Raw genomic sequence first — 25,978 nt, forward strand, 5'->3', positions numbered from 1 at the left:
CCGGACCAATAATCTGGAGTTGAACTAACTAGCTGACCAGCTCGAACTACATTACTCTCATGTAATCTTTGGATGATCACATCTACATGTAGCTACGTACATTTTACAGACGTTATTGAAAATGCATGACATGAGTAGTTACCTAGTTTCTCAGCCTAACTAAAGCATAGAACTACACGTATAGTACCTCCAATTACCTTACAGTACAGTATAGCATTCGTATCATTTTGTACAGAAATGATTGTGGGTTCTACGTACAGTATCACGTGTGCTGATAGTTGGCATTTATCACGTGTAAGGCAGGTGCCTTCTTTGATTCTAAACCAGCACACTTATCACAATTCAATCTTCATAAAATAATCATTAGCATTCCTTGGTTTGTCTCTCTTGGCTTCTTTTACTGGGTGAAGGGCTGGCAGTGACAAACCAGATGACTCATTCCGCGGCAAGAAGCTGTACACCCATACATTACATGGTTGCCATCTGGATGAGATATGTTGAGTAGAAATCACTCCTCTTCAACTACCCACTCGTCCTGTCGAGACACTGAGCAAACTCTCAGTCTCACCCACATCGCGCCATTTTCAAATACTGATTGGTCTCGTGACTGTCCACCAGTATATTTACGTGATGATCCGTTCACTTCATACAAACCAGTATAGTAGTATACTGTATTTTTGTAGCTGTGTAGCTTTTTATTGTAGCTGTGTGAATTCACTGTATAGTAATTATACCCTAGCTAAAGGGGGCCATGCTGCATGGGTTCCCTGTGAAATTTGGTGCAAGTTGCTAGCTAGTTTTACTTTAAAATTTAGGATCAATTTTAAATTTTAAGGCATTTTCAAGCCTTTAAATTGCAAAAATTCTGCAGCTCCTGGGGGTTGCACCCCCAGACCCCCTTGAACTTCTAATTGCTAGCTATAACTAAATGAGCCATACAGCAAGTTTCGTGCTGTGTCCCCTGTATGTCTGGTCTACAATTATACATAGTATAGAAAGTCTGAAGAACAACAGATAGGCTTGAGCATATTTATATAGCTAGCTAGCAGTGAAATATCACTAAAATTGCATATCTGAGTGTCTAATTTTCAAAAATGTCCTGTGGGGGCATGCCCCCAGACCCCCCTAGAATGCTTGAGCTTTGCAGTTTGCAGAGTGTGCTTTGCAACAGCTCCTCTCTCATTGGCATGTATATAGTAGCAATTTCAACATTATAGTCAATGGCCTGACCAACTCAATTTCCCCTCCTCCGGCCCTGACTGCTTCTCTGAACACTGTGACTGCTTTATTAGAGTAACTGACTGCTCTATTAGAGTATCTCGATCTTTTTTGAATTTATAATCATAAAATCGCCCCCCGATTGCTACGCCTATGATTGTGACTCAATGTGGTCCTCACTCTGATCATCCATTTTTAGCAACAAAAAAGAATCACTTAACCATTCAAAAAATTCTAATAAGTGCCAACTGTTGTTTGTAACGAAGCAGTAGCGAGGGTAATCTGCTACGGATGGATTCGTACTAATTTCCATGGTAAGTTGCACTAAATAACATATAAATTGTTGTAACATTAAGTTTCAAGTATCAAAAAGTCCACTACTAACTTCTCACTTCAATTACTAATATTTGGTGAGGCAGCTGCCTCACCTGCCTACATGGTAGGTACGCCCCTGTTAGCCAGTGGGTTTCCGAAGTTAATACACTCTCCTCCATCGCTATCTCCCAACCTCATGCTGCTTATACATGTTTTACTCATGGACTATTTAGCCGTTGGCTGTATGTAACACGTACAGTCCCTGATACATCTTCTAGTTTTCAATCACTCGAGAAAGCCTTATTGACAAAGTTTATTCCAGCCTTGACTGCCCTTGACCCTCCTGGTGCTCTTCAATGTTCACTCTTTGCCCTTCCAACTAGATTTGGTGGTCTAGGCATTGTTGCACCTGATTCTTTATCATCTATTGAGTTTTCTGCTTCAATATATGTCACAGCACCTTTACGTTCACTCATTTATCACAGAATTTTGGCTATACTGCCGATACTCGTTGTAGTCTGTACTCCCGTAAGTTTGAAATTAAACAATCCAAGACTATCAATTTGTCCACTCTTTCTAAGGAACTGTTCTCTAAGCTTACCCCCACTCTTCAGAGGGCTGTTACTTTAGCACAGGAAAAGGTTGCTTCTAGCTGGCTTACTGTCTTACCTGTGCAGGAACATGGTTTCTCCCTACACAAGACTGCCTTTCAAGATGCCCTTGCTTTGAGGTATGGCTGGATGCCCTCTTGTACACCTTCCCACTGTGCATGTGGTACCAACTTTTCTGTTGATCATGCCCTATCTTGTCCAAAGGGTAGATTCCCTTCAATACGTCACAACAAAGTGAGGGATATCACAGCTGAATTATTATCTGAAGTGTGCCATGATGTGGAGGTTGAGCCTCATCTGCAGCCTCTAAGTGATGAAAGGTTTGAACAGAAGACTGCCAACACTCAGGATGGCGCACGCTTGGACATTATAATTGCCATGAATGGATTTTGGGGTGGTGGTTATGAAAAATGTTATACGGACGTCAGAGTTTTTAACCCACTTGCACCATCCAACAGTGGAACCACCCTTCAGTCATGTTACAGGAAACACAAAATAACAAAGAAGAGAGCTTATGAGTTGCGAATCCGTGAAGTGGAACACAGTTCTTTTACCCCTCTAGTGTTCTCTGCTTCCGGGGGAATGGGCCATGAAGCCAGTGTATTTTACAAGCTATTGGCGAGTTTATTGTCTGACAAATGGAATGACCCTTATGCCACAGTACTAGGATGGATTAGATGTAGATTGTCATTTTGTTTGCTGCGTTCAGCAATCCAGTGCATTAGAGGAGCACAATCTTCACAAGGTCATTGCATCAAAAGTGCTCCTGTGGCCTTGGTGCAATCAGAGACTCAGTTTTTGATTTAATTGTTTAACTGTTTATTTGTATGTTCTAATCTTATTTTCTTTTAAAAAAAAATCGAAACTTTGGCTGCTCGTAACTCGGAAATGGCGTGAGCGATTCCTTCAAATTTGGAATGTGGACTCCCCTAGCTTACGGGCAACTCTGCAGCAAATTTGGTGCCAATCGGATAAGGTATCACCGAGATACAAAGGTGTGAAAATGAGTTTTCTTTCTTCCTGTCAATATACCCACGGTGTGGCACGCCGGCTTCTTGGGCCGCACGACACACTATCGTGTGTCTTGATCTCGAGTCAGCCAAGGGGTGTGCAACTAGTTAGACCAATAAGGAGTGAGGTGATCTTGTTTACTGTTAAGTAAATAGCTAGATTGTTGGGAGGTGGGGTCTCCATACTCTTTTGCTATTGCCCACCTAGATCTTTATTTGGTGGGAGTGGTCACAAGCCTATCGCGAACCAGATCCCAATCGTGAAGTTGCAGATATCTAGCAAGTGTACCTCTTATAGTAGCGCAAGGACTGAAGCGCTTCTGAAATCCAGCTCTGAAATAATTCTGTGGCATCTAAATATGCTGCTGAAAGAAAGCGCTGATATGGAAATTAGTAGAGTAAGCAATCTATTGTCGGACACCATCTATAATCGAGCACTTTTTCTCAGAAACTACCAGGCCTAATCCTCTGAATTTTACCACGGATAAACTTCACACCTAGCCTAGTAATGTACCAAAATTTGGGCTGGAAAGCTTTTGTGGTTGCTTTGCTATAGCCGATTAAAGTGACTGTCCGAAAACCTCTAATATCGGAAGATTACCTCTTTTATCGGACACCACCCAGCAATCTTCCACTAAAAGATGAAATTCCTCACAACCACCACTGACTGTTAGGGGAATACATGTACTTTCTAAGCAGCCATAGTTTGTTTCATTCCTCCACTCGTAAGCGGAGCTACAACCATTAATATTCGGGTGTGTCGTGACCTCTATAATCGGACAGAGCAGAATTTCATTTCACGCGGTTTTATCACTTCAAAGCTACCTTTTAGGTAAAATTAGCCATGAAAATGAAAAGTGTGGTACAAAATCTAATTGGATTTCCAAGGAGTCGTAAAATGTTACCATTTTAGTGATCAGTATGCTACTGTGGGACTCCACAAAATGACTTATGGACTGTTCCAAAGAACTTTTAGCACTGAAATGCATGGGTGTAGCACAAAGGGGAGGGGCTAAAGTCATTCCACTCCTCCACTTCCGATTATCAAGATATACTCTAATACAGCAGTCAGCTACTCTAATAAAACAGTCATGTATTCAAATAAGTATTTAGGTGCATTTTTGAATAAAATTTCAGCCTTGGTACATCAAAATGAATTTCAGGAGGCTAATTTTCAAAGCTTTTTTGGGGAAGCATGCTCCCAGACCCTCTTGATAGTGCATGCTTTAGATGATGATAAGTGTATACATATCACACTGCAAACTGTATGAACCAGCTACCATTCTAGCTTGTAAATCCCTTATGCACCTTATTTCTGCTATATCCCTTGCAGCCATGCATGTCACACATACTATACAATGTGCTCAATGAAAGGTATGATTTCACTTAATTAAAAAGACATGCATGCATGTGTATATAGCTAATTTGCAGGTGGAAAACAAAACTTGTACATTGCTAAGAACTCCTATCATCCAGTCAAGAAATTGGGTCACATATAAGAGATGCAGAGAATGACATCACATGTTCATGTCCTGGAGTAACAACCAGCAAGGATGACTATCACTATATATTTGCCATTTCTGCAAACAATCATTCCAGCAGTTAAATTAATTACGATCCAGATTGGAGCTAATTGTGTGCTTTTAACCTACATTATACACTTGTCACAGCTATATCTATATAGTGTGAATGTCATGCCTTTCTTTGGTTCATTTTAAAAATCTGTAATATCTTTTAGCTAATTACCAGCTGTATAGCTATATCACAGTGAGTGCATCTAGCTACTTATTTATTTCATACAAAACTACCTTTTGTTTAGCGTGTTGCAAAGCATGTGTGACATGCATGGCTGTAAGAGCAGATAGCAAAAGTTAATTAGGTGCATGAAGGGCTTAAGTAGCATGGCTGGTTGAGAGTGAGAAGCATTCTTACCATGCAAAGCATGTTCTATCAAGGGAGTCTGGGGGAATACCTCCAACAGGAAAGTTGAAGAGTAGTCTTCTGAAATTGATTTTGATGACAAAGGTGACTGAATTTTACTAAAACCTGAATCTAAATGTTTGTTTGGACACATGACTGCTCTATTAGAGTAGTTGACTGCTGTATTAGAGTATATCTTGATAATTGGAAGTGGAGGAGTGGAAGGACTTTAGCCCCTCCCCTTTGTGCTACACCCATGCATTTCAGTGCTAAAAGTTCTTCGGAACAGTCCATAAGTCATTTTGTGGAGTCCCACAGTAGCATACTGATCACTAAAATGGTAACATTTTACGACTCCTTGGAAATCCAATTAGATTTTGTACCACACTTTTCATTTTCATGGCTAATTATACCTAAAAGGTAGCTTTGAAGTGATAAAACCGCGTGAAATGAAATTCTGCTCTGTCCGATTATAGAGGTCGCGACACACCCGAATATTAATGGTTGTAGCTCTGCTTACGAGTGGAGGAATGAAACAAACTATGGCTGCTTAGAAAGTGCATGTATTCCCCTAACAGTCAGTGGTGGTTGTGAGGAATTTTATCTTTTAGTGGAGGATTGCTGGGTGGTGTCCGATAAAAGAGGTAAATTTCTGATATTAGAGGTTTTCGGACAGTCACTTTAATCGGCTGTAGCAAAGCAACCACAAAAGCTTTCCAGCCCAAATTTTGGTACATTTCTAGGTTAAGTGTGAAGTTTATCCGTGGCAAAATTCAGAAGATTAGGCCTGGTAATTTCTGAGAAAAAGTGTCCGATTATAGATGGTGTCCGACAATAGATCGCTTACTCTACCTCAATATGGTTTTGTTGGATGAAGAAGACAAGCAGCTTGATTGAAGATAAAGAAAAGACAAACCTACACTCGTCAGAACCCCAAAACAAGGGGGTGTCACTCCAATATGCACTGTACTACGATCTGCAACCGTGGTCAAAGCTTAAAGTCAATGAACAAGACCGATTTTTCCCGAAGAACAATGGTCAAACTGTTTTCCCATCACGGTCAAAGCTTCACGAGTAAGTAGTGTACGAAAATATAGCGAAAATAAACAGAATCAGGTCAGTGGTCAAGACAAAATTTCGATAAAAGTCAATGGTCAAAATCGAAAATTGATCTTGACCAGCTTTGACCGCGGTCACAGATTGTAGTACAGTGCTTATTGGAGTGACACCCCCTTGCTAAAAGGCACATCCCACTGGTTAGTATGTTATTATGACGTAAAATGGTGACCGTGCACGGTCCGTGTATTTTCCCGCCAACTGTGATCCTAATAATCAAAACTTAAAGGTAATAGGTGCTTCGAGTGCTGCGCGCGCGAAGTGCCTATTACCTTTAAGTTTTGATTATAAGGACTACGGTTGGCAAGAAAATACACGGACCGTGCACTGCTTCTTTGGCCTCTAGCCTTGCGACTGTGGTCAGTGAGGCATTGAGGCAGTCAGTGATACTAAAGTTTAAGCTTTGGCAATTTTTTAAAATTCTATATCCAGCCACCTGTAAGTGCTTTGTTATATTTAATGCTGCATTATGTATTATATGGACTAGTACTATTCGTTGCATAAAATGTGATTTTTGAAGGCAAAATTTTGGGAAGCATGCGAAATTTTCGAGGGGATCCCTACTTAAACAGTACTACCATACCGTTTGATAACCATGACTGAATTAGTGATTAAATGTCCACTAGTATATCTGCAGGTATAGGCACCTCTCTTGTTTCACTACTTTTAGCTATTCACTTGTTTCATAACTTTTTGTTGATCCCTAATCCAACTTTAAAAAATTCTTAATTAATTTTTTACTTTTTGCAACATTTATGGTTGGTGAACCCATGTATACCGCATCAAAAGGAAGAATGGCACCTGGCATACATACCATACAATTAATTTAGCATCTGAACACTTGCCCCAACTATCAATTACAAAGGTTGATTTTTTGGATTACAGACCCCATCTGAGTGTACTAGCCATTGTGATATGGAGTATATAGCAGACTGTTATATAAGTCATGATCTATAGTATCATACAGTACGATAGTACTGTATATTAGGTATATTAGGTACGATAGTACTGTATATTAGGGACCATGGAGTTTTGAGCTTTTCTGGCAAAAATATCACCCTAAAACCAGCCTCACAAAATGCCTTCATGGCACCTTGACATTATTGGTTAGGTATAACCATGCCCAAAGTGTCTTCTGTAATACCTGGAATGCTTTCAATAAATTGCCATCAAATTTTATTCAGCAGAATTTTCTACTGATTGCCTGACTGACTGACTGACTGACTGACTGACTGACTGACTGACTGACTGACTGACTGACTGACTGACTGACTGACTGACTGACTGACTGACTGACTGACTGACTGACTGACTGACTGACTGACTGACTGACTGACTGACTGACTGACTGATGTCTTTAGACAAGAACAACTTAACTGCAGTACCTATAGTGCATGCACCATGGACTTACCTTTGTGTCCAATCACTTTCCACTGACAGTGCCAGGTGTTAGTGCATATAGTTTCCTTTCTGCTGACTATCATGAAAATAGTCTGTATTTTCAGCAGTGGCTGGATTTTTACTACAGAGGTGTTTCTCTACTGTTCTTCATCTATATAACGTTGTGTATCTGATTGAATGTGGCTAAAAACGAAGCGTAGTGGAACTGTGCTATTCATTAATAATTGATAGTTTGGCATGCATTTAGGGACCTACTTGAACTTTAAATTCCATACTATCTAAAAGTTCGAATTCCTCAGGCTCAAATATTGCTGAGCTGTATAGCTGTTGGTTTTTTGAAAACCCTCAAATTAAGGCCGGTTGCTTATAATTTTATGGCCATGATAATAAGGTTTTCAATATTAGGGCAACCTCATCAATGGGGCCACTTCCAGGTGTATTTAGGGTCCCATTGGTGGCCCTATTAACCCTTTCCAGCTCAAATTAACAGGTGAAAAAATACGCGTGATTGATGTATTGATGTATTCAACCTTGTACCTCCCAAATCGCGTGCTGGCTGTTAAACTGAACGAACTTGTACTAACCTTAGCCAGGTCTTCAATGAATAACCAGCCCAATGGAAGACCAGAACTCTCCTTGTAGTGTTAGATCCTCTTCTTTTCAGGGTACAGTAAGTTTTTCGCATCCGTGCATGTAAGTATACGGAAGTTATGGCCGTTATAAATTCGATTATGAGATACGCGTTTGAAAACTGAATCGCCTTGTTGAAAACCGGTTTGTTTACCCTTTTCCCCATCATCCAAACGCTTAAACCTATATATCCCCTGATTCCCCATCCATCAAAGAAGTCATTAAACTTTATCGCACCCCCGTACTGTGAAATGTGCGGAAGTTACATTCGTTAATGTAATTGTGTGTAAAAACCGGGTCTTTTAGGCCCCTGATGGGCTGGAAAGGGTTAATGAAGTTTTATTATAGTTATGTTTCTTGAATTATCATATAGTAAAAAACTTTGGCAGTAAAAAATGTGACGAAACCCTTCTGTTGAAAAAATTGGCGGAAAAAACTTTGGCAATTGAAATAATATTCACCATAGTTTTTACTGAGAAATTTTTACCGTAAGGATAAAACGACAAGGTGTCAACTCATCAGTTAAGTAGTGTAGTAAGTGTATAGGTAGCTAGCGTTGTTTTTGTATTTGTAGCAGTACTTTGTAGCTACTGATCTAACAATGTGCTAGCAAAGGCGTGCTTCTCTATCTCCTGCAATGCCGAGAGTGACTATATTTGCTTTTTCAGTGAACTCCAGTAGCTGAGGTTATCACGTATATCAAAGTATTTGGCCAAATCCATCACGAGATGATGAACTAACTGATGTGCGAATGGGAAGCCGGTTCCCAAGGAGTGCTTACAACTGTGGGACACATTCCTAGGAAGATCAAGATCTCCAAAATCAGCTCAATCTTTATTGCGTGGTGGTACGAGCTGACCTTCATCTCAAGTTCTAGTTACTCATTGTGCTCATGTGATCATCTAAAATAATTGATGAAAAAACTTTGGCGAATTGAACGCTATTCACCAAATTTGCCAAAGTTAGTTTTTTACTATACAGTATAACTATTTTCAGCCTTGCAACAATTTTCTAATGGTTGTGTTACCAACTCAAAAGCTTCAAAGTCAGCAAACCAATGACATACTTGAAACCACAACCCCAGCTTAGGTACTTTTGCATTATTGTAACACCTCACTTCATTTATTTACCTTTAATGTGTAGGTCCAATCTTTCTACTTACTTCTTGAATGAGAGTGTGCACTATGTAGTTGATTATGTGAAGCATATTTGCTCACCACCAAGCAAATATGCTTCACATATATGACAAAGATTCAACAGACCCTAAAGTTGCTTTCAGTAACTTTCATCTAAAAGCAACCACAATTTCAAGATAGTCTGGGTTACTAGACTGCTTCCTAATTCAATTGAGATGTAAAGGGAGCTTTGAAGACAATAGTTTAAAACCTACAAATAACGTTTGTATAATATTAACCGAGATGTCAATAAGTACTCTATAGTATCTCTACTAAGCATACAAAAAGTCCATTTTGTCAAAAATTTTATGATTAGCTAGAATGCCTAGCAGAGGAACAAAAGGTGAAACAAAAACCCTTAGTCATTTGTATTGTGGAAATGGCTAATACTTTTTCAAATTTGTTTGTATATGCACTCTCTACTGGGTAGGAAACCCGACTGTAAAATTTGCTCTTTTTGTACCATATAGCAGAAAATTTTGGTAGGAGAAAATTTTAGCAAATTGATCATTGACAGAAATTGGCAAATAATATTTTGATGAATGCATCACATTACTTTGCCCACGCAATTTTAATTTGACATTGTTGGCAAAGAAGCTTTGTGATGTCTACGGACAAAGTACTACAGTTCAATGCCTCTCATTCGAATTGACGCACTCTCAGTCTTATGTAAATAGCTAGCTATAACAACAACAACATGTGCTAGTTCGCTGAGTCAGTACAGTAATAAAGACTGGAACATGCGGGGCGAGGCAAGAGCAACTGAATTGCCCATCTGCCTGAGCTATTAGTCTAAACCATATTGTATTCAATGGGATACTTGCGGAAGTCTAACCACTCACCACTGTAACAATATATTCACTCACTCACTGATGAAGAACAGCGTCTACTACACTTTCAGTGTTTAGAAAAATGGCAAGTAAAATTTTCGTGATTCCATGCATACTCGCCAAATTCGTCAAAATTTTCTCCTGCCAAAACTTTCTGCTAAATGGTATAAGAGATCACAAAACTACAATTGCATTAAAATTATGTTTTCTTTCTTCCAGTCAATGTACCCACAGTGTGGCATGCCAGCTTCTGTGCTACATGACAGACTATTGTGTGTCTTGATCAAGGATTTCAAAGGTTTTTTTATTTTGTAGATGCTTTTGGATAAGAAGATTTCCAAGAAATTGCTAAATGCAAAGAAAGGCTCTGGAGACACTCCACTTCACATCGCTTGCTACAGGGGGCATCATGAGTAAGTAATTGTAAATGTGTTGTAAAGTAAGAATAAAAGTACATCACGGTATAGCAGTATTGGTTAGGCATAGCCAAACCCATTATTATCAGGGTGACCCCAAAAACCTTCCAACAAGTTTCTATGAAATTTTATTTCTTAATTTTACTGAATTTTCTACTAACCAACTGACTAACTAACTGACTGGCTAACCAATGCTTTCAGCCTAGTGCAACTTGACTATGGTTAAAGCTTTGGTTGTTTATTAATATGGTACTGTAACTGTTAATTTATCCTTCAGTGTGTGATTAACTGAGCATCTGTGCAATGTTCAGTCCTATGAAACTACCTCTATAATTATATAAATATATTTCAATTCTTTTTATCCTGTAAATGCTATCTAAACCAAAACAGCCAAGCTGTAAAAAAAGAGTGTGGCCCCCAAAAAGGCCAGGATGAAAAAAGATGTGAAATCCAAGGTGGCACCAAGAAATGGCTGTGATGGTAGGTTAATGGAAAAAAAATTTAATTACCACAATTTAGGTGAATTTGCGTTGCCTCCTCCACTAGGATTCGGCACCAAATTCACCTGAATTGTTGCAATTAAAAATGTTGCCACTGACCTACCATCACAGCCATTTCTTGGCTGCCACCTTGGATTTCACATCTTTTTTCATCCTGGCCTTTTTGAGGGCTGCACTTTTTTTTTACAGCTTGGCTGTTTTGGTTTAGATATCACTTCTTTTTGTATTGCAAGCCACAAAGCCGGCCATTACCTGGCTTTGGTGCTTCCTTCTAACTTGTTTTTTTTTCTTTTCTGCAGGAATTGTGGAACAAAAGAAGAAATGTTGTGTACAGTTTTTTGTTTGATTAAAAACATTTGTAACATAACTGAACTGTAGCTGAAACTCCCATTGTTTGTAGCTGAACTCTTTTCAGAGTGACTTGTTTCTAGCTGAACTCTCTACATGGTGATTTGTTTCCAACACATATTTCTACAGGGTGATTTTTTAATAGCTGATCCCTATAAGGTAACTTGTATCTAGCTGATATCTCTACAGGGTGACTTGTTTGTAGCTGATCTCTCTGCAGGGTGATTTGTTTGTAGCTGAACTCTCTACATGATGGTTTCTTTGTAGCTGAACTCTCTACAAGGTAACTTCTTCTAGCTGATCTCTCTACAGGGTGACTTGTTTGTAGCTGAACTTTCAACTTGATGGTTTCTTTGTAGCTGAACTCTCTACAAGGTAACTTCTTCTAGCTGATCTCTCTACAGGGTGACTTGTTTGTAGCTGAACTTTCAACTTGATGGTTTCTTTGTAGCTGAACTCTCTACAAGGTAACTTTTTTTTAATTTTTTTTAGCTGATCTTTCCACAGGGTGACTTGTTTGTAGCTGAACTCTCTACATGATGGCTTCTTTGTAGCTGAATTCTCTACAAGGTAACTTCTTCTAGCTGATCTCTCTACAGGGTGACTTGTTTGTAGTCGAACTTTCTACATGATGGTTTCTTTGTAGCTGAACTCTCTACAAGGTAACTTCTTCTAGCTGATCTCTCTACAGGGTGACTTGTTTGTAGTCGAACTTTCTACATGATGGTTTCTTTGTAGCTGAACTCTCTACAAGGTAACTTCTTCTAGCTGATCTTTCTACAGGGCGGTTTATTTGTAGCTGAATTCTATACAGGGTCGTTTGTTTGCAGCTGAACTCTCTACATGGTGGTTTCTTTGTAGCTGAACTCTCTACAAGGTGACTTCTTATAGCTGAACTATCTACATAGTGATCTTTTCGTAGCTGAACTCTCTACAGAGTGATTTGTTTGTAGCTGAACTCTCTACAAGATGATTTGTTTCTAGCTGATTTTTCTATAGGGTAACTTGCTTGTAGTTGAACTCTCTACAGGATGGTTTCTTTGTAGCTGATCTCTTTACAGGGTGACTTGTTTATAGCTGAACTCTCTACAAGGTGATTTGTTTGCAGCTGAACTCTCTACAGGGTGGTTTTTTGTAACTGAACTCTCTACAAGGTGACTTCTTCTAGCTGATCTCTCTACATGGCGATTTGTTTGTAGCTCAGTGTAAAATATAAGGGAAAATTATTGCTTGGACAGAATGGCCAATCAAAAGTAAATTTGATTGACCATTTCTGAAATTGCATGGCTATAAGATAGAGGTGTACTATCCTAGTGTGCAAAGCACACCCTGCAGTGCGAAGCACAAGCCTTCTAGGGAGTCTGGGGGCGTGCCCCCCCCCCCCCCCCCCAAAAGAAATTTTTGAAAAAGGATCACTCTGAGATTGAATCTGAGACCACTTTCAGCTACTTATCACTGAACTTTATGCACACACATTTTACAGAGAATTAATTGTTTATTAGTAATACATGTACAAAATTTGTGTTGCTGCTGCATACATATTTTACAAAAAAAAAACTATGAATCAATGTATTGTACAGCCAGTTTGACTCAGCTAGGCTAAATGCTTTGTTGCAAGTGGTGTTGAGTCAGCACATATTGAATTATCAACTAGCTATTGCTAAAGTTTCTCTTGTGAATAGCAATAGATCAAAACTTACTCTCGAACTTTCCGTGTGCAAAACACTTTTATCATGTGACTTTCATTCCACTTTCTCCAGCCACTACATCTCTACAGATTATAACCACGAAATGGCCATCTTATACTTAATATCGTACCTCCACTTCGCAAACATTACTTTCTTTTCTTCTCTTGGAAGGCGCCACTCGTGTAGTCAGTGTAGTGATCGCTTCTTCACAACATCGACAGTAACCCACAATCGATAATTAGGGTAAATACTAGGTGCAGTGCTCTAGCTTACTCTGTTGTCATGGGGTGGTTAAGGTGCTGTCTATCTTTTTCTCTCTTGCGGTCCTCCATACAATGCATCCGCGGAGCCCGCTCATCCATCGGTCACTATGTTAAGACTCCCCCAATTGTGGAGCTGATTCGGGCAGAGTCTCAGTTTGCTGTGGACTAAGAAAGTCCCGGTTTATCCAGCACAGGCCATTTATGTGCTGGGGGTGGTAGGCAAGGGCAGTCCATCAAGCCCGAGAAAAAAAGAAAAGAAAAAAAGTGCTCTAGCTTACGCATGCGCATCGAGTTGATGCTTCGACGGAATGGAGACTTCACATAGTGATTAAATAGCTTCGGTAAGGAAAGTTAACGATACGACAATAATAATAACTATATTACGTGTTATAAAACTAATAATAAAGAATTACAGTTGTAAAAAATTTGATCGGCACAAATGGCCAACCAACAGTTACATTGATCGGTCAACAGCATCGCTTGGTCGGAAAATGGCCGAGGGCCGACCGTTATATTGTACTCTGTAGCTGAATTCTGTACAGGGTGGTTTGTTTGCAGTTGAACTCCCTAAATGATGGTTTCTTTGTAGCCAAACTCTATGCAGGGTGATGTGGTTGTAGCTGAACTCTCTACAGAGTGATTTGTTTGTAGCTGAACTCTCTACAGGATGGTTTCTTTGTAGCTGAACTCTCTGCAAGGTGATTTCTTCTAGCTGATCTCTCTACAATGTAACTTCTTGTAGCTGATCTCTCTACTGGGTGAGTTCATGAATCACTACAGCAATATATTTGTAGCTGAACTCTCTATAGGGTGACTTGCTTCTTGCTGAACTGTTTATAAGATTAACTGTTTGCAGCTGAACTCCCTACAGAATAACTTGTAATGTAAAAGAATTCTATAATGGAGTAAATAAATTAGCTGAATGCTTTATTAGGGTGATTGTTCTATTAGAGTATCTTGATCTCGCATTTGTTCACGGAGTTGGCTTTCGAATCATAACTCAGTGGTTTGTATTCCGATTCTTCTGTACTACTGCAAGTACTTTCTATGAAGATTATTCCAGCTATACGCCGACTTTCAGCTCATTGCTCTAAGCGGTTTGCCTAGTAGGCGTGAAAACTAATACTTTTTTATTCATAAAAATCGATTGCATAATTGTGACACAGGTTGGATTTTGTGTCATATCTCCATGGTCTTTATCTCGATTCCTTCAAACCACCAAAAGGCACTCCTACGGTGGTTACTCCATCTACATAGCAATTTTCAACTCATTCCATGAAGCGGTTAACCCTGTAGGCGTGACAACAAATCGATCTTGTTTTACGCAAATAATCGGTCATAACTCCCAAACTATTCATCGGATTTGCACCAAAGTTGATGCTAGGATTTGCCTTTGGACTCCCTTTCTGTGTGCTAAATTTCAAGGCGATCGGAGTACGTGTTTGCGTTTTATAGAATTTTTGCAAGTGTGCGAAAACACGAAAAAGAAGAAAGAAAAAAAATGAAGAAAAAATTGAAACTTTGTCAGCTTGTATCTCGGAAATGGCTGGAGCGATTTCCTTCAAATTTGGAATGTTTACTCCCCTCGCTGGTGGGCAACTCTGTAGCAAATTTGGTTTGAATCGGATAAGGGATCACCGAGTTACAAAGGTGTGAAAATAGCATTTTCTTTCTTCCTGTCAATATACTTTAATTTTTAAAATTATTTGTATACTAGTTTGTTTACTTTTTATAAATCCATTTATGGATAGCTAACATTATAATAAGAGGTGCTGATGATGTTTGATATTACTCAGTATCAAGTCAGTCATCTTGTACATTATATAGATGTTAAGTAGTTAGCTAATATTATCAGTGTTAACAAACCTTATTGTATTGTTTCCTTACTATTGAATATACTTTGTACTATACAGCTTTGACATATCCAACTATAGGCAAGTGTATAACATGGTGTTGTCAGCAGCAGCAGTAGTAGTATGGCTTCAGCTAGGTTATTACAATACCCAGTGGTACACAACAACATTGCTGCTCTGGTATGAACTTCATATACTGTTGGTTAAAATATAGGAATATAGGTAATGAAATAAGGTTTCCAAATGAACATACTAATGTGAATAGATAGGATACTTATTAGCACATATTAACACATTGGTTTCTTTTGCAGACACTAAGTCAAAAGATCAATGACAAAGTGAACCTACAAGAAGTAAATTTGCTTGAAAGTGGATGTTAACATTGCAATATGCATTTAAAAATAGGTCATGGATGTGAAGAAAGACAGGGAAAGTAATGTAGCTTTTATTCCCCAAAAGTGCTCACGTTTTGCTGTAGTCCTATGGAAAAAAATAATCATGAACCATGATAGTGTGTTCACAATAGGGATCGCATATGTTTTGTTTTTTTTGCAAAACTCAGGGGCGGATCCAGGGGGAGGGGGGGGGCTTTGGGGGCTGAAGCCCCCCCCTTCACATTTAGGCTTTACTTGATCAATATGCTGAGTATTATAATGAAATTTTGTCTTAGCATAATTATATGATCACTAATAATACAAATACTCATAAAACCACCTTATAAACATCTTTCCAAGGTATTATCAGTGGATTTATGCTAAAGTTTATGCAACAAGGACCCGGATCAGCATTGGAGGTGTACAAGATCGAGATACTCTAATAGAGCAGTCAGCTAACTACTCTAATAGAACATTCACTGGAAACATGTAGTTGGTTCTGTTATGGAATTTTTCCAAATCTGCCTGCACCTATACATACAATGAAGTACATTGGTTTGTTTAAAGGGCTTTATTCATCCACTTGTGTAGTTAATATATATGGCAATACTTAATTCAGGTACACAATTTCCATTGAAAATGCTCTCAGATTCAATCTTGTATTGTTCGAATTTCAAAATTTTCCACGTTCAACATTATTATTCTAACATGCACCTATTCAGTGTTGTGCAATTGTGAGAGGGGTGCATCATGTACTTGGTTGTCTGTACCTACCCAAACTTTTCCATTAGCAAAATGCTTTAGAGAGCCATACCTATAATCTAAAGGCAGTATATGAAATATCTACAGGCAGAAAATATTATGAATTTTATGTGGAAATGTCTCCAAATTGCAGTATTTTAGCATCTATTTTTCAAAAATTTCCTGGGGGGGCATGCCCCCAGACTCCCCTAGTTCCAGCATGCAGTACCTTGAGTTAGCCCCCCCCCCCCTTTTATAAATCCTAGATCCACCCCTGAAACTCTAATATAAACACACTTACAAACCACCTTGGAAAGCATCCTCCAACTCAAAACCACCCTCTGGTGGTTATTTGCAATGAGTATTGGTCCACTAGTAAATATCCAGTGAAAAGAAAACAGTATGTGTATTTGGGACAAAACTGAAATTTGACATTTTGTTCATATTAGCATAAGCAATCAATTATCGGCCAGGTTGTACGTCAACCTACGGGATTCTCAAGATATGCACAAACTTTTTACACCCAGCAATAGGCAACTTAATACTCTAGGTGTCCACAACGTACCAGCTCCCCAGGTACAGGCGTTCAGTAGTAGCATCTGGCCAAAGACAGTAGTGTATGGCATCAATTATCAACTGTCAACGTCGTTATCATCCTCTCGTTAACTTGCGTACATCAATTATCATCTGGTTTGAGGTATTTCACTTGGCATTCCCACACAATTCAAAACTAAATTTTTCCAGTAGTACAAAATAGTCTACCAGTACTAATTGTAATTCCAACAAAATTTCAAGTAAGTCTTTTGCGCGATTTTCAAAATACAGTTAAATCAATTTCTAATAAAACAAACACTTCAGTATTTTAATGCTTTAAACACATTTTAAAACAAATTATACAGCACTGATATTTCATCAAGGATGTTACAAAGGTTAGCACAGTAGTCCTGGTGCCACTGAGAGGAGCCATAGCTACTTTGCTTCCTGCCATACAGCAATGTAACCAATGCCGTACAAGCTCTTTGTTCTTAAATAATAACCAACAACCTCTATCCACTGTGTATGGGATTCTTATCCACTATGTACACCTTGCTCCTGAGCAGTGTAACATATCTTCAACACTTGGCAGCATGTGACAAGCCTCCAACCTCTAAAAGCAAGCATACTGTAGTCGATGGTGCCTGAAAGTGGGTGTATTATATTTTACAAACACTCCTTTGCTTTTGTAGTCAATTCTCCTGCTGTTTAGATAGTCTTATAAGGCTTTACATTGATTCACCCAGCTTTCTATAAGCTATTTCCTCCTATGTATCTCCATGCTCATGACTTCCAACTGTTACAGAAAGTCCTTCCGTCTTCTTTGCCCACATCAATGATCAGAAACGGCTGTCTCTCTACAGAAACTAATCCATTGTGGTTAAAACTACCTTCAACAGTACAAAGGACATGAATTCCAAGTCTTATCAGTGGTGATTTCCTTGAAAACAGACGTATGTTTATATGTGTAAACAAACTTTATTCCACTGGGAAAGGTGATTATTCCGGCAGAGTAAGTCACTAGAACCTTTTGAATTACTACAGTCAGTCTCTTCTTACGTCTAACATCTTATGTAAGGCTCAGTGTGCACTAAAACAACAGAAACAACAGAAACAACACGGATAAAGTTCAATACGCTACTAATACCATTTTCATAACAGACTAGAGCATACAAAATAAGTCATAGAGAAACCTGTCGTCATTCACCAACAATACAACGTGATAGAAGTTGATTTAAACTGCTAGAACAGCAAAACAAGGCAGCATGAGACAGCTTAGTGTAACCATTTTTGAATTCGGATTCTATACGATGATAATAGATGTCGAGTTGGCCGATAATAGACGTCGGTCAATAATTGATTGCTTACGCTATTCATATTCATATTCATATTATTATGTTTCACCCATGTACAGCAAAAAATATCTACTTTTTTGCACTAAAAAGAGAGAGAAACCATCATTATTAAATGATGACCATTATTATTAAATGTTAAATGATGCAAAAAGTTTACAAAAACAAAACAAAAAAAATAATAATAAAGGCAGGTAAATCCTCGGATGCATGCAACCAAACAGGACCACAAAAGGAACTTGCATAGGCATGGTAAGGAAGGTGTGCTTACAAAAATAAACTATCTATAAAATACAGTTAATTAAGCAAGGTTGGCTGAGTCCACCCACTCTTTGCATGTTCTTGCTAAGAAAATTCTCTGGGAGAAAGAAATACTTTTACAGGCAGCAGCATCCAACATCTTCCTGACAAGTGACTTGGAGGTAGTTGTGCCAGAGCAAAAAAAATTAATTAAATTCAACAGAGGCTGGCTGGTAGTGACCAAGTACTGTTATTTCAACCGTTTCATAGTAACTTGGTACTTTAAACAATCAAACTTTGCAAGCAATTGTAGGTATTCCACTTTGGACTGTTTCCGGGAAAGAGCTGATTGCATATGGTGTACGGAGTCCAGAGGGCATGTTAATTCTAACAAAGCTATTGATGAAACTTGAAAATTGAAAATAACAATGTCTGGGCAGTAGGATGTTGTTAGTATTGATATTGGAATTGTTGTTTGAGGTGCTTCGGTAGCCCAGAAGTTTTGTAGGTCTGTATACACTTAAACAAATGGAAAATTTGCAAAAAATTTCAATGAGCTTTGTAGCCAGACTTTGAAGCACCTGATTGTGACAGTAAGTGTATCGTTGTTGGCTTAAAGCAATAGGACAACCATTTAAAACATGGGCAGTAGTAGGGCGGGTGGAATTACACAATAAGCACTTTGCATCACTTTGAATGGACCAATGCTGCAGGTTGACAGCAGTGGGAAAAGTGTCAGAGGCAGCCTGAAGGAGGAATGATAATTGCCCAGGATGAAAACCTGCCAGAAGCCTATTCCAAGTCCTACAAGAGCTCTCTAATTCAGCTGAGTTTCCAAACTTAGATTGAACAGTGAGAGTCTACATTAACAAGCCCACATTCCACAGATCGCCTACACCTCAAAGTTCTGTTCGCCATTACACTATTGGCAGCAGTTCCGTATACTAAAGAATCCATATGACAATAAAATTACAAAATTCCATTGTGTGAGCTCCTTTGTGCTTTGTTGTAGCCAAGGGGTCCACAACTACCTTGAAATCTTGTTTGAAATCTTGTTGAAATATCTCTGTTTTTGAAATCTGAAATATCTGAAAATTGTTGTAAAGTTCCGTATATTTCCTGTATACTTCCGTATTTGCAGTGCCACATATGCTACGTCCAGCATCCCTACAAGTTTGCAGAGAACTTGAGAAAGAGATCCGCATATTTCCATATACTATGCATCACATGATGCTATTATTTCAGATATCTAAGATTTTAAATGTTCTGAAATCTTTGAAATCTTGCCATAATTGCTTGAAATCTTGAAAAATTGCAATCTCGTACAGGATATTTCAGAGTTGTGGACCCCTTGGTTGTAGCGTTAGTCAGTCAAGGCTGAAAGCTGTAACAGCACTTCTTACACTTAGAAGATCACTCATAGTGTCTCTGCATCTTCCTGTAAGTACATGATCATGATTTGCTATGAGCAACCATAGCTACAAGCGCTCTCTCCGAGGCTCTCTCAGAGACATAATGAAGTGATAGCGCTGATACCAGAGGTTATCATTGCTATGAATATAGTTTCTATATCCTTTCCACACAAAGTCTAAAGTTGGGTGGAGTCAGTATTAGTCTTGTTAAAATTAAAACTATTTGTGAGAGCCATGACCACATTGTGTAAACAACATGGCTTCGTGCTGCTGATAACCCATAGTTTACAATACTGACTTGGTTGTTGTGAGTGATGTGTGTGCATGTAGATTACCTACTGCACAGTCTACAGACTAACTGTATACAGTGGAAACTCAGTTATCCAGACCCCACTTATCCGGATTCTCGGTTAACCAAACTACAGAAATGACTGTTCTATTAGAGTAGTGACTGTTCTATTAGGGTAGTTGATAATACTGAAATTTTAAAAATGTTCTTTATACATAGTTTCAGAGATACGAACTTGTCAGACTTATGGACCTCCCCTGGTCCCAAGGGATTGGATAACTGAGGTTCCACTGTATGATGTAGTATGTGAAATAATTTATTTGTAGATGCCACATACTGTTTGTGGGAAGCCATAGGCATTCATACATGTCCACAGCATAAATTTCACTGTGGTATACTCAATGGATACAATACAACACACTCTGCATAGACTATATTATGTATTTCTTTTCTGACATTATATCTACTGTGCACCATAGTGTAATAATTGTACCCCTGGAAAATCTACATATTCATGATTCTTATTGTGTACGGTCTTGGCTAATATGACAAATGCACAAATTAACTTATAATTATTTCCTTGTCAGAGTTCCATGTCTTGTGACTAGTAGCTAGCTCAGTATCATACCATCTGGTGAGTATTCATAAACAATGCATGAAGATACTACAATGACTAAGTGTCCTGACACATGTAGCAAGACGACAGCTAGGAATGTGTGTAATATACATGTATAGTCTTGTCCACAGCCAAGAGCAGTCACATAAATACTCTAATAATGCAGTCAAGTGTGTCTGATAACAGCTGACTAAGCTTACACTGAACTTGACAGCCACTAATGTAAACTGCTAATTTGCTATACATATCTACAACAATTATTATCAATAAAACAAATCCATTACAGGATTAATAAAAAGTACACAAACTAGATAAATAAAAGTTGAAAATTTAAAATGGGGAAAAGGGATCACTGAAAAAAGCCATGAAACAAAGAGGGATTGCTGGGGTGGTAGTGTAAACCACAAATCCCTATTTTGACTCATCTCAAAATGACAGAGCATGGAACTAAAATTTATGAGACAGATTCAAAATAGGGATTTGTGGTTACATTACCACCCCAGTGATCCCTTCTTGTTTCATGGCTTTTTCCAGCAATCCCTTCATGTTTCATCACCTTTTTCAGTGATCCCTATTCCCCTTTTAAAATTTTCAATTTTTTATTTATCTAGTAATAAAAGGAGGATGAACAAAATGGCTCAAAATGGCAGATTCAAGTTCTTTAAAAAAGTACTTTTATCATATTCTTTTGACTTCATCTTTGCTAGTGGACCTAAACTTCTTCCAAATTAACTTCTAAGGGTAGAAGAGATTTCTAAGGTGGTGTTTAGCTGAGTGTTCTATTAGGATTTTGGAAAAAAAACAGGGGTGATTATGAACCACTACTGTAGTTCGTATTTTAAAATGTGGTATGTTGACCTTCAGCACTTGTGCTGTAAAGTATAAATAAATTAAAAATAAATAATAAATAAATATATCATGTGTGATAGTGTATACTACTGTTAGTTCATTAAATAAATTTACTCAGTACATTAATGACTTTTATAACATTTTTGTAGAATGGTGGAAGAGCTGCTGAGAAATGGTGCAAAGATAAGAATAATGAATAACCGAGGACATGTTCCATTGCATATTGCTACTATCTATGGACATTTGGAAATTGTTCAATTGCTGGTAAAGCATGATCCTAAAATTGTTGATATCCGGTAAGTATATGATATAGTACAATATAACCACTTAATGGATATATGTAACTGGATCTGCAAAAACCTGGTGCAATTGTGCAAGCCTAACTTTACATTACAAAGCATCGAATTCAATGAGTGAAATACATTGTACTTGATGTGTATCATTAAATCTTTGTTTCATTGCAGTAGACCTAAGGGAATGCAAGATGTGGGCATTTGTTGATGTCACGTCATAACGATAGTACACAATCAATCTTTTTTCACTAATTTTTCCTTTGTATGAAGAAAGATAATACAAGAAAAACTTACCCAGTAATCAATTCCCTGATTTATAACAATCACAATGGTGCAAATTTCAACTCCATATGTGACTGGATTTTGGAGAACCGATCCAAATCACACATTAGAAGTTTCGAGATAAACGGTTTTAAAGAATTCAAGCCAGCATAACTCTCCAAGAATAGCAAGCACGTGTATGAAATTTACACTAAAGATGCATCAATCTGTTACCTTTCAGACCACTTCCAGTACTTGTAGCTGCTTGTAGAGTTTCTCGCCAAATAAGATAGAAAATCTGAGCTGTTAGATGAGCGAAGTAGTATCACGAGTGCTCACAAAGGGGCGAAGGGTAGGGGGTGGCGGGGTGGGCAAGGGTTAGACCTCAAAATGGAGGCAGACCACGATTGGAGTCCAGAGACAAGATTACAGGGCTGTGCTGGCTCCTTAGTTGTTGATATTTAGCAAAATCCACAGGAAAAATGTCTGGCCAACATTGTCAGGCTGTCCACCAGTAAACCACTGATTCTTGCCAAGCCAGGTCCTTCACAAGGCCTAAAACCGCCATTTGAGCTCTACACACCCCCCAGAAAAGACGTCTGTTGAAACCAGCCTCTAGTAGTTTGAGTGGTACTGAGTGTCAAAATCGCTAGTACGATAGTGTAGCTATCCACTGGTGGTGTTAGTTTGATTTTGCCTGATGTGCGATTTTGATCGGTTTTGTAAAATCTGGTCACATATGCAGAGCTGGAGCCCAGAGAGATTTTGAATGGTCAGACTGCAATGAAGTCATAGTCATACACACTTTTATTAATTTGATAAAATTTTAAATCAGAGATTATCTGTTTTCAAGTGATGCATGTTAGCTACGGATGTTTGGGTGTGTGCTCCCCTAGAGAAATTTTGAAAACAGATGCTCTGAATAGCATCTGGAGGCTGTTTAATTTACAAACTCTTTTTTTTCCTTTCTGTTAACTTCAAGATGACTTAGACCAAGCAGTGTAAGTAGAACAGTGGCTGCATGTATATTCTACTGACTGTTCAGAGCATTGTGATGACTACTCTATTAGAGTACACTATCTCTATCTTTTTATACAATTCAAGTATTTGAAAAGTGGTCTGGCCAATGCTGGACTGGCCAGACCATGGGCTCTGGCCCTAGCCTGGTATTGTATTCTGCTCCCAAGTTACTACCATTTTAGTAAGCGCCTGTAAGTGATTTTCCCAGTACTTGCTATACAAATCAATCTTATTGTTGTTACTACTTTGTTGCACTGTAACTCCCAAAGTTATTTCCATGGTAACATTTTAAGCCAAATTCCAAGCTATAGACTAAGGAAGTTACGGCTGAAAACACTAGTACTGTAATAAACTGTAGCTGAACTCTCATTGTTTGTAGTTGAGCTCTTTACAGGGGTGACTTATTTCTAGCTGAAATCTCTACAGGGTGACTTGGGTGATTTGATCAAATTGATCTCTCTACAGGGTGATTTGTTTGTAGTTGATCTCTATATAGAGTTACTTGTTTCTAACTGATCTCTCTTCAGGGTGACTGCTCTATTAGAATATCTCTTGCTACACCTTTATGTTATAACTTTGTGACTTTAAATCTGAGGTGATTAATCCATCTGTACACCGATTTTCAAATGATTCCTCTGAGTGGTTTGTCTGGTAGACATGGCAAGTATTCATTTTTTAATTAGTTAATTTTTGATTGCATAATTCAGGGATGGTTTTAGGGGGTTTCTGGGGTTTCCAGAAACCCCATTGGTGTTGAACTGACTTCAGAACTGCTATCCAGCCATTTATCTATTAGCTAATAATTGTATTGATTCTTCACTGTAGCACTCCGTAGAATATAACACCAGTGGAAACAGGGGTCATGGCCCCACACTTTTACAGGACAATGCTTGTAAGAAAGGATCGAGATACTCTAATAGAGCAGTCAATCACTCTAATAGAACAGTCACTTGTATGATATCTTTTGAAGACTGTAAATGACTACTTTAGAGATATACTCTATCAGAGCTTCTGAAACGCAAACTTTTCTTGGAGGCAAGCCCCCAGACCCTGACGAATACCATTCAAATCTGCTAGCTATACGCTTTAGCTAATCTCCACTGTTCATTGCCAAAGTTGGTCCCCACCTTTTGCATGGTCTGCTCCACTGCCCCCTGATTATACTCACCAATACCCATCTGCTAACTGATGCTATCACTGTTCTTGCAAAAAAATTAAGAATTATATCCAAATGAAAAATGCTATTTCTAATTGATACCCATCACTTAAATATTGCATTTTGCTCATGGCCAACAATTGAATTTTAAAGAAAGTTTCTTGTTGTTAGTAGTAAACCTTCCAAGACTACAGAACAAACCGAACTGAGAAGATGACTCTGATCGTACTTCGATTAGCTAGCTAGCTACTCAGAAAGAGATCAACATAGCTACTTAAATGTGCAGCTAACTTGTCTGACAATTTCATCAAAGTAATGATATCACAGCAGCAGGGTGCTAACTTTTAAAACTTGACATTTTCCATGCAAGTAAGTTCAAAGTGAATAAAATTTATGCATACCCATAAAACCATCTGGTAATTCTGTGGATGCAGAATAGCTACGTAGCTATTTTACTAGAATATTGGATGATAGTGAGCATCAGTATATCAGATATGTAAAAATGACAGATGTGTAGTTTTATTAATATTATATATAGATTAAGTGCTATCCACTAGGAATCTGTGAGAAGGCTAGGCCTGTAGATACAGGGAGTTATTAAACATTGTAATTATTAAAATGATGTTAACGTCTGGGGGCTTCACCCCTAGACCCCTACACTGAGTCTTACTGAAAATCCTAGATCCGCTCCCATAATTGCTACATGCTATTGGTTTTCTTGTTGTATCTTTGTGGTCTTTAGTTTGATTTCTTTCAAACCACAAAAAGTTTGAGATTCAATAGTTAACCTATCAACATACCGATTTTCAGCTTTTTCCCATAAGCGGTTTACCCTGTAGGTGTGACAAAATATTGTTATTTTTCATAAATTATTGCTAATAACTCCTTGACTGCTTATCGTATTCCAGCCAATCTTGGTACCAGGATGCACCTTTATACCCCATTCTGTGTGCCAAATTTCAAGGCAATTGAATATTGCATTCACACTTTATGGCAGTTTTTGTAAGTGTGCAAAAGGACGAGGAAAAAGAAGGGGAAAAAACAAAGAAACTAAGCCAATTTTTGAAGTCTCATATCTCAGGAATGCTTGAAACGATTTTGCTGAAATTTGGTTTGTGGAGTTCTGACATTGGTGGGCATGCCCACAGCAAAAGTCATAGTGTTTCATAAAGGAAGCTCGGAGTTACGAATACATGAATATCACGTTTTCTTTCTTCCTGTCAATATTACTCACGGTGCTGCATGCTTTCTTCTTGGGCAGCACAACACACTACCATGTGTCTTGATCTATAGCATTTTCATATACAAATTTTCCAGGAAAAGCCTTGAATCTATTTGCATATATGGGACACTCCCCATATCAACTATATAGATCATTATACCCAGTAGCCTAGCTAGAGGCCAGCTACATCATTTTTTTGGCTGTTTGATGCTCATACAGCCTATCGAGAAAGGCTTTCACATTGTCTTTATAAACACACTTCATGCACCCATATTTAAAATCAGCACATATTAACTGCAATTAAAGCTTACAGTATGTACCTGCC

At 38.4% G+C, this 25,978-nt stretch overlaps 1 protein-coding gene across 1 annotated transcript in view; it reads left to right on the plus strand.

Annotated features, from left to right (window-relative positions):
- The window catches only part of LOC136266290 (transient receptor potential cation channel subfamily A member 1 homolog), a 134,334-nt gene that overhangs the window by 34,713 nt on the left and 73,643 nt on the right, over nt 1-25,978 (plus strand). Inside the window, exons 7-8 of the mRNA XM_066061305.1 lie at nt 10,542-10,639; nt 21,851-21,997. Of these exons, the coding sequence (XP_065917377.1) occupies nt 10,542-10,639; nt 21,851-21,997 (245 nt within the window). The remainder of the gene's footprint in view (nt 1-10,541; nt 10,640-21,850; nt 21,998-25,978) is intronic.

This window comes from Dysidea avara, chromosome 9 (genome assembly GCF_963678975.1).
Source record: "Dysidea avara chromosome 9, odDysAvar1.4, whole genome shotgun sequence".
NCBI lineage: Eukaryota > Metazoa > Porifera > Demospongiae > Dictyoceratida > Dysideidae > Dysidea > Dysidea avara.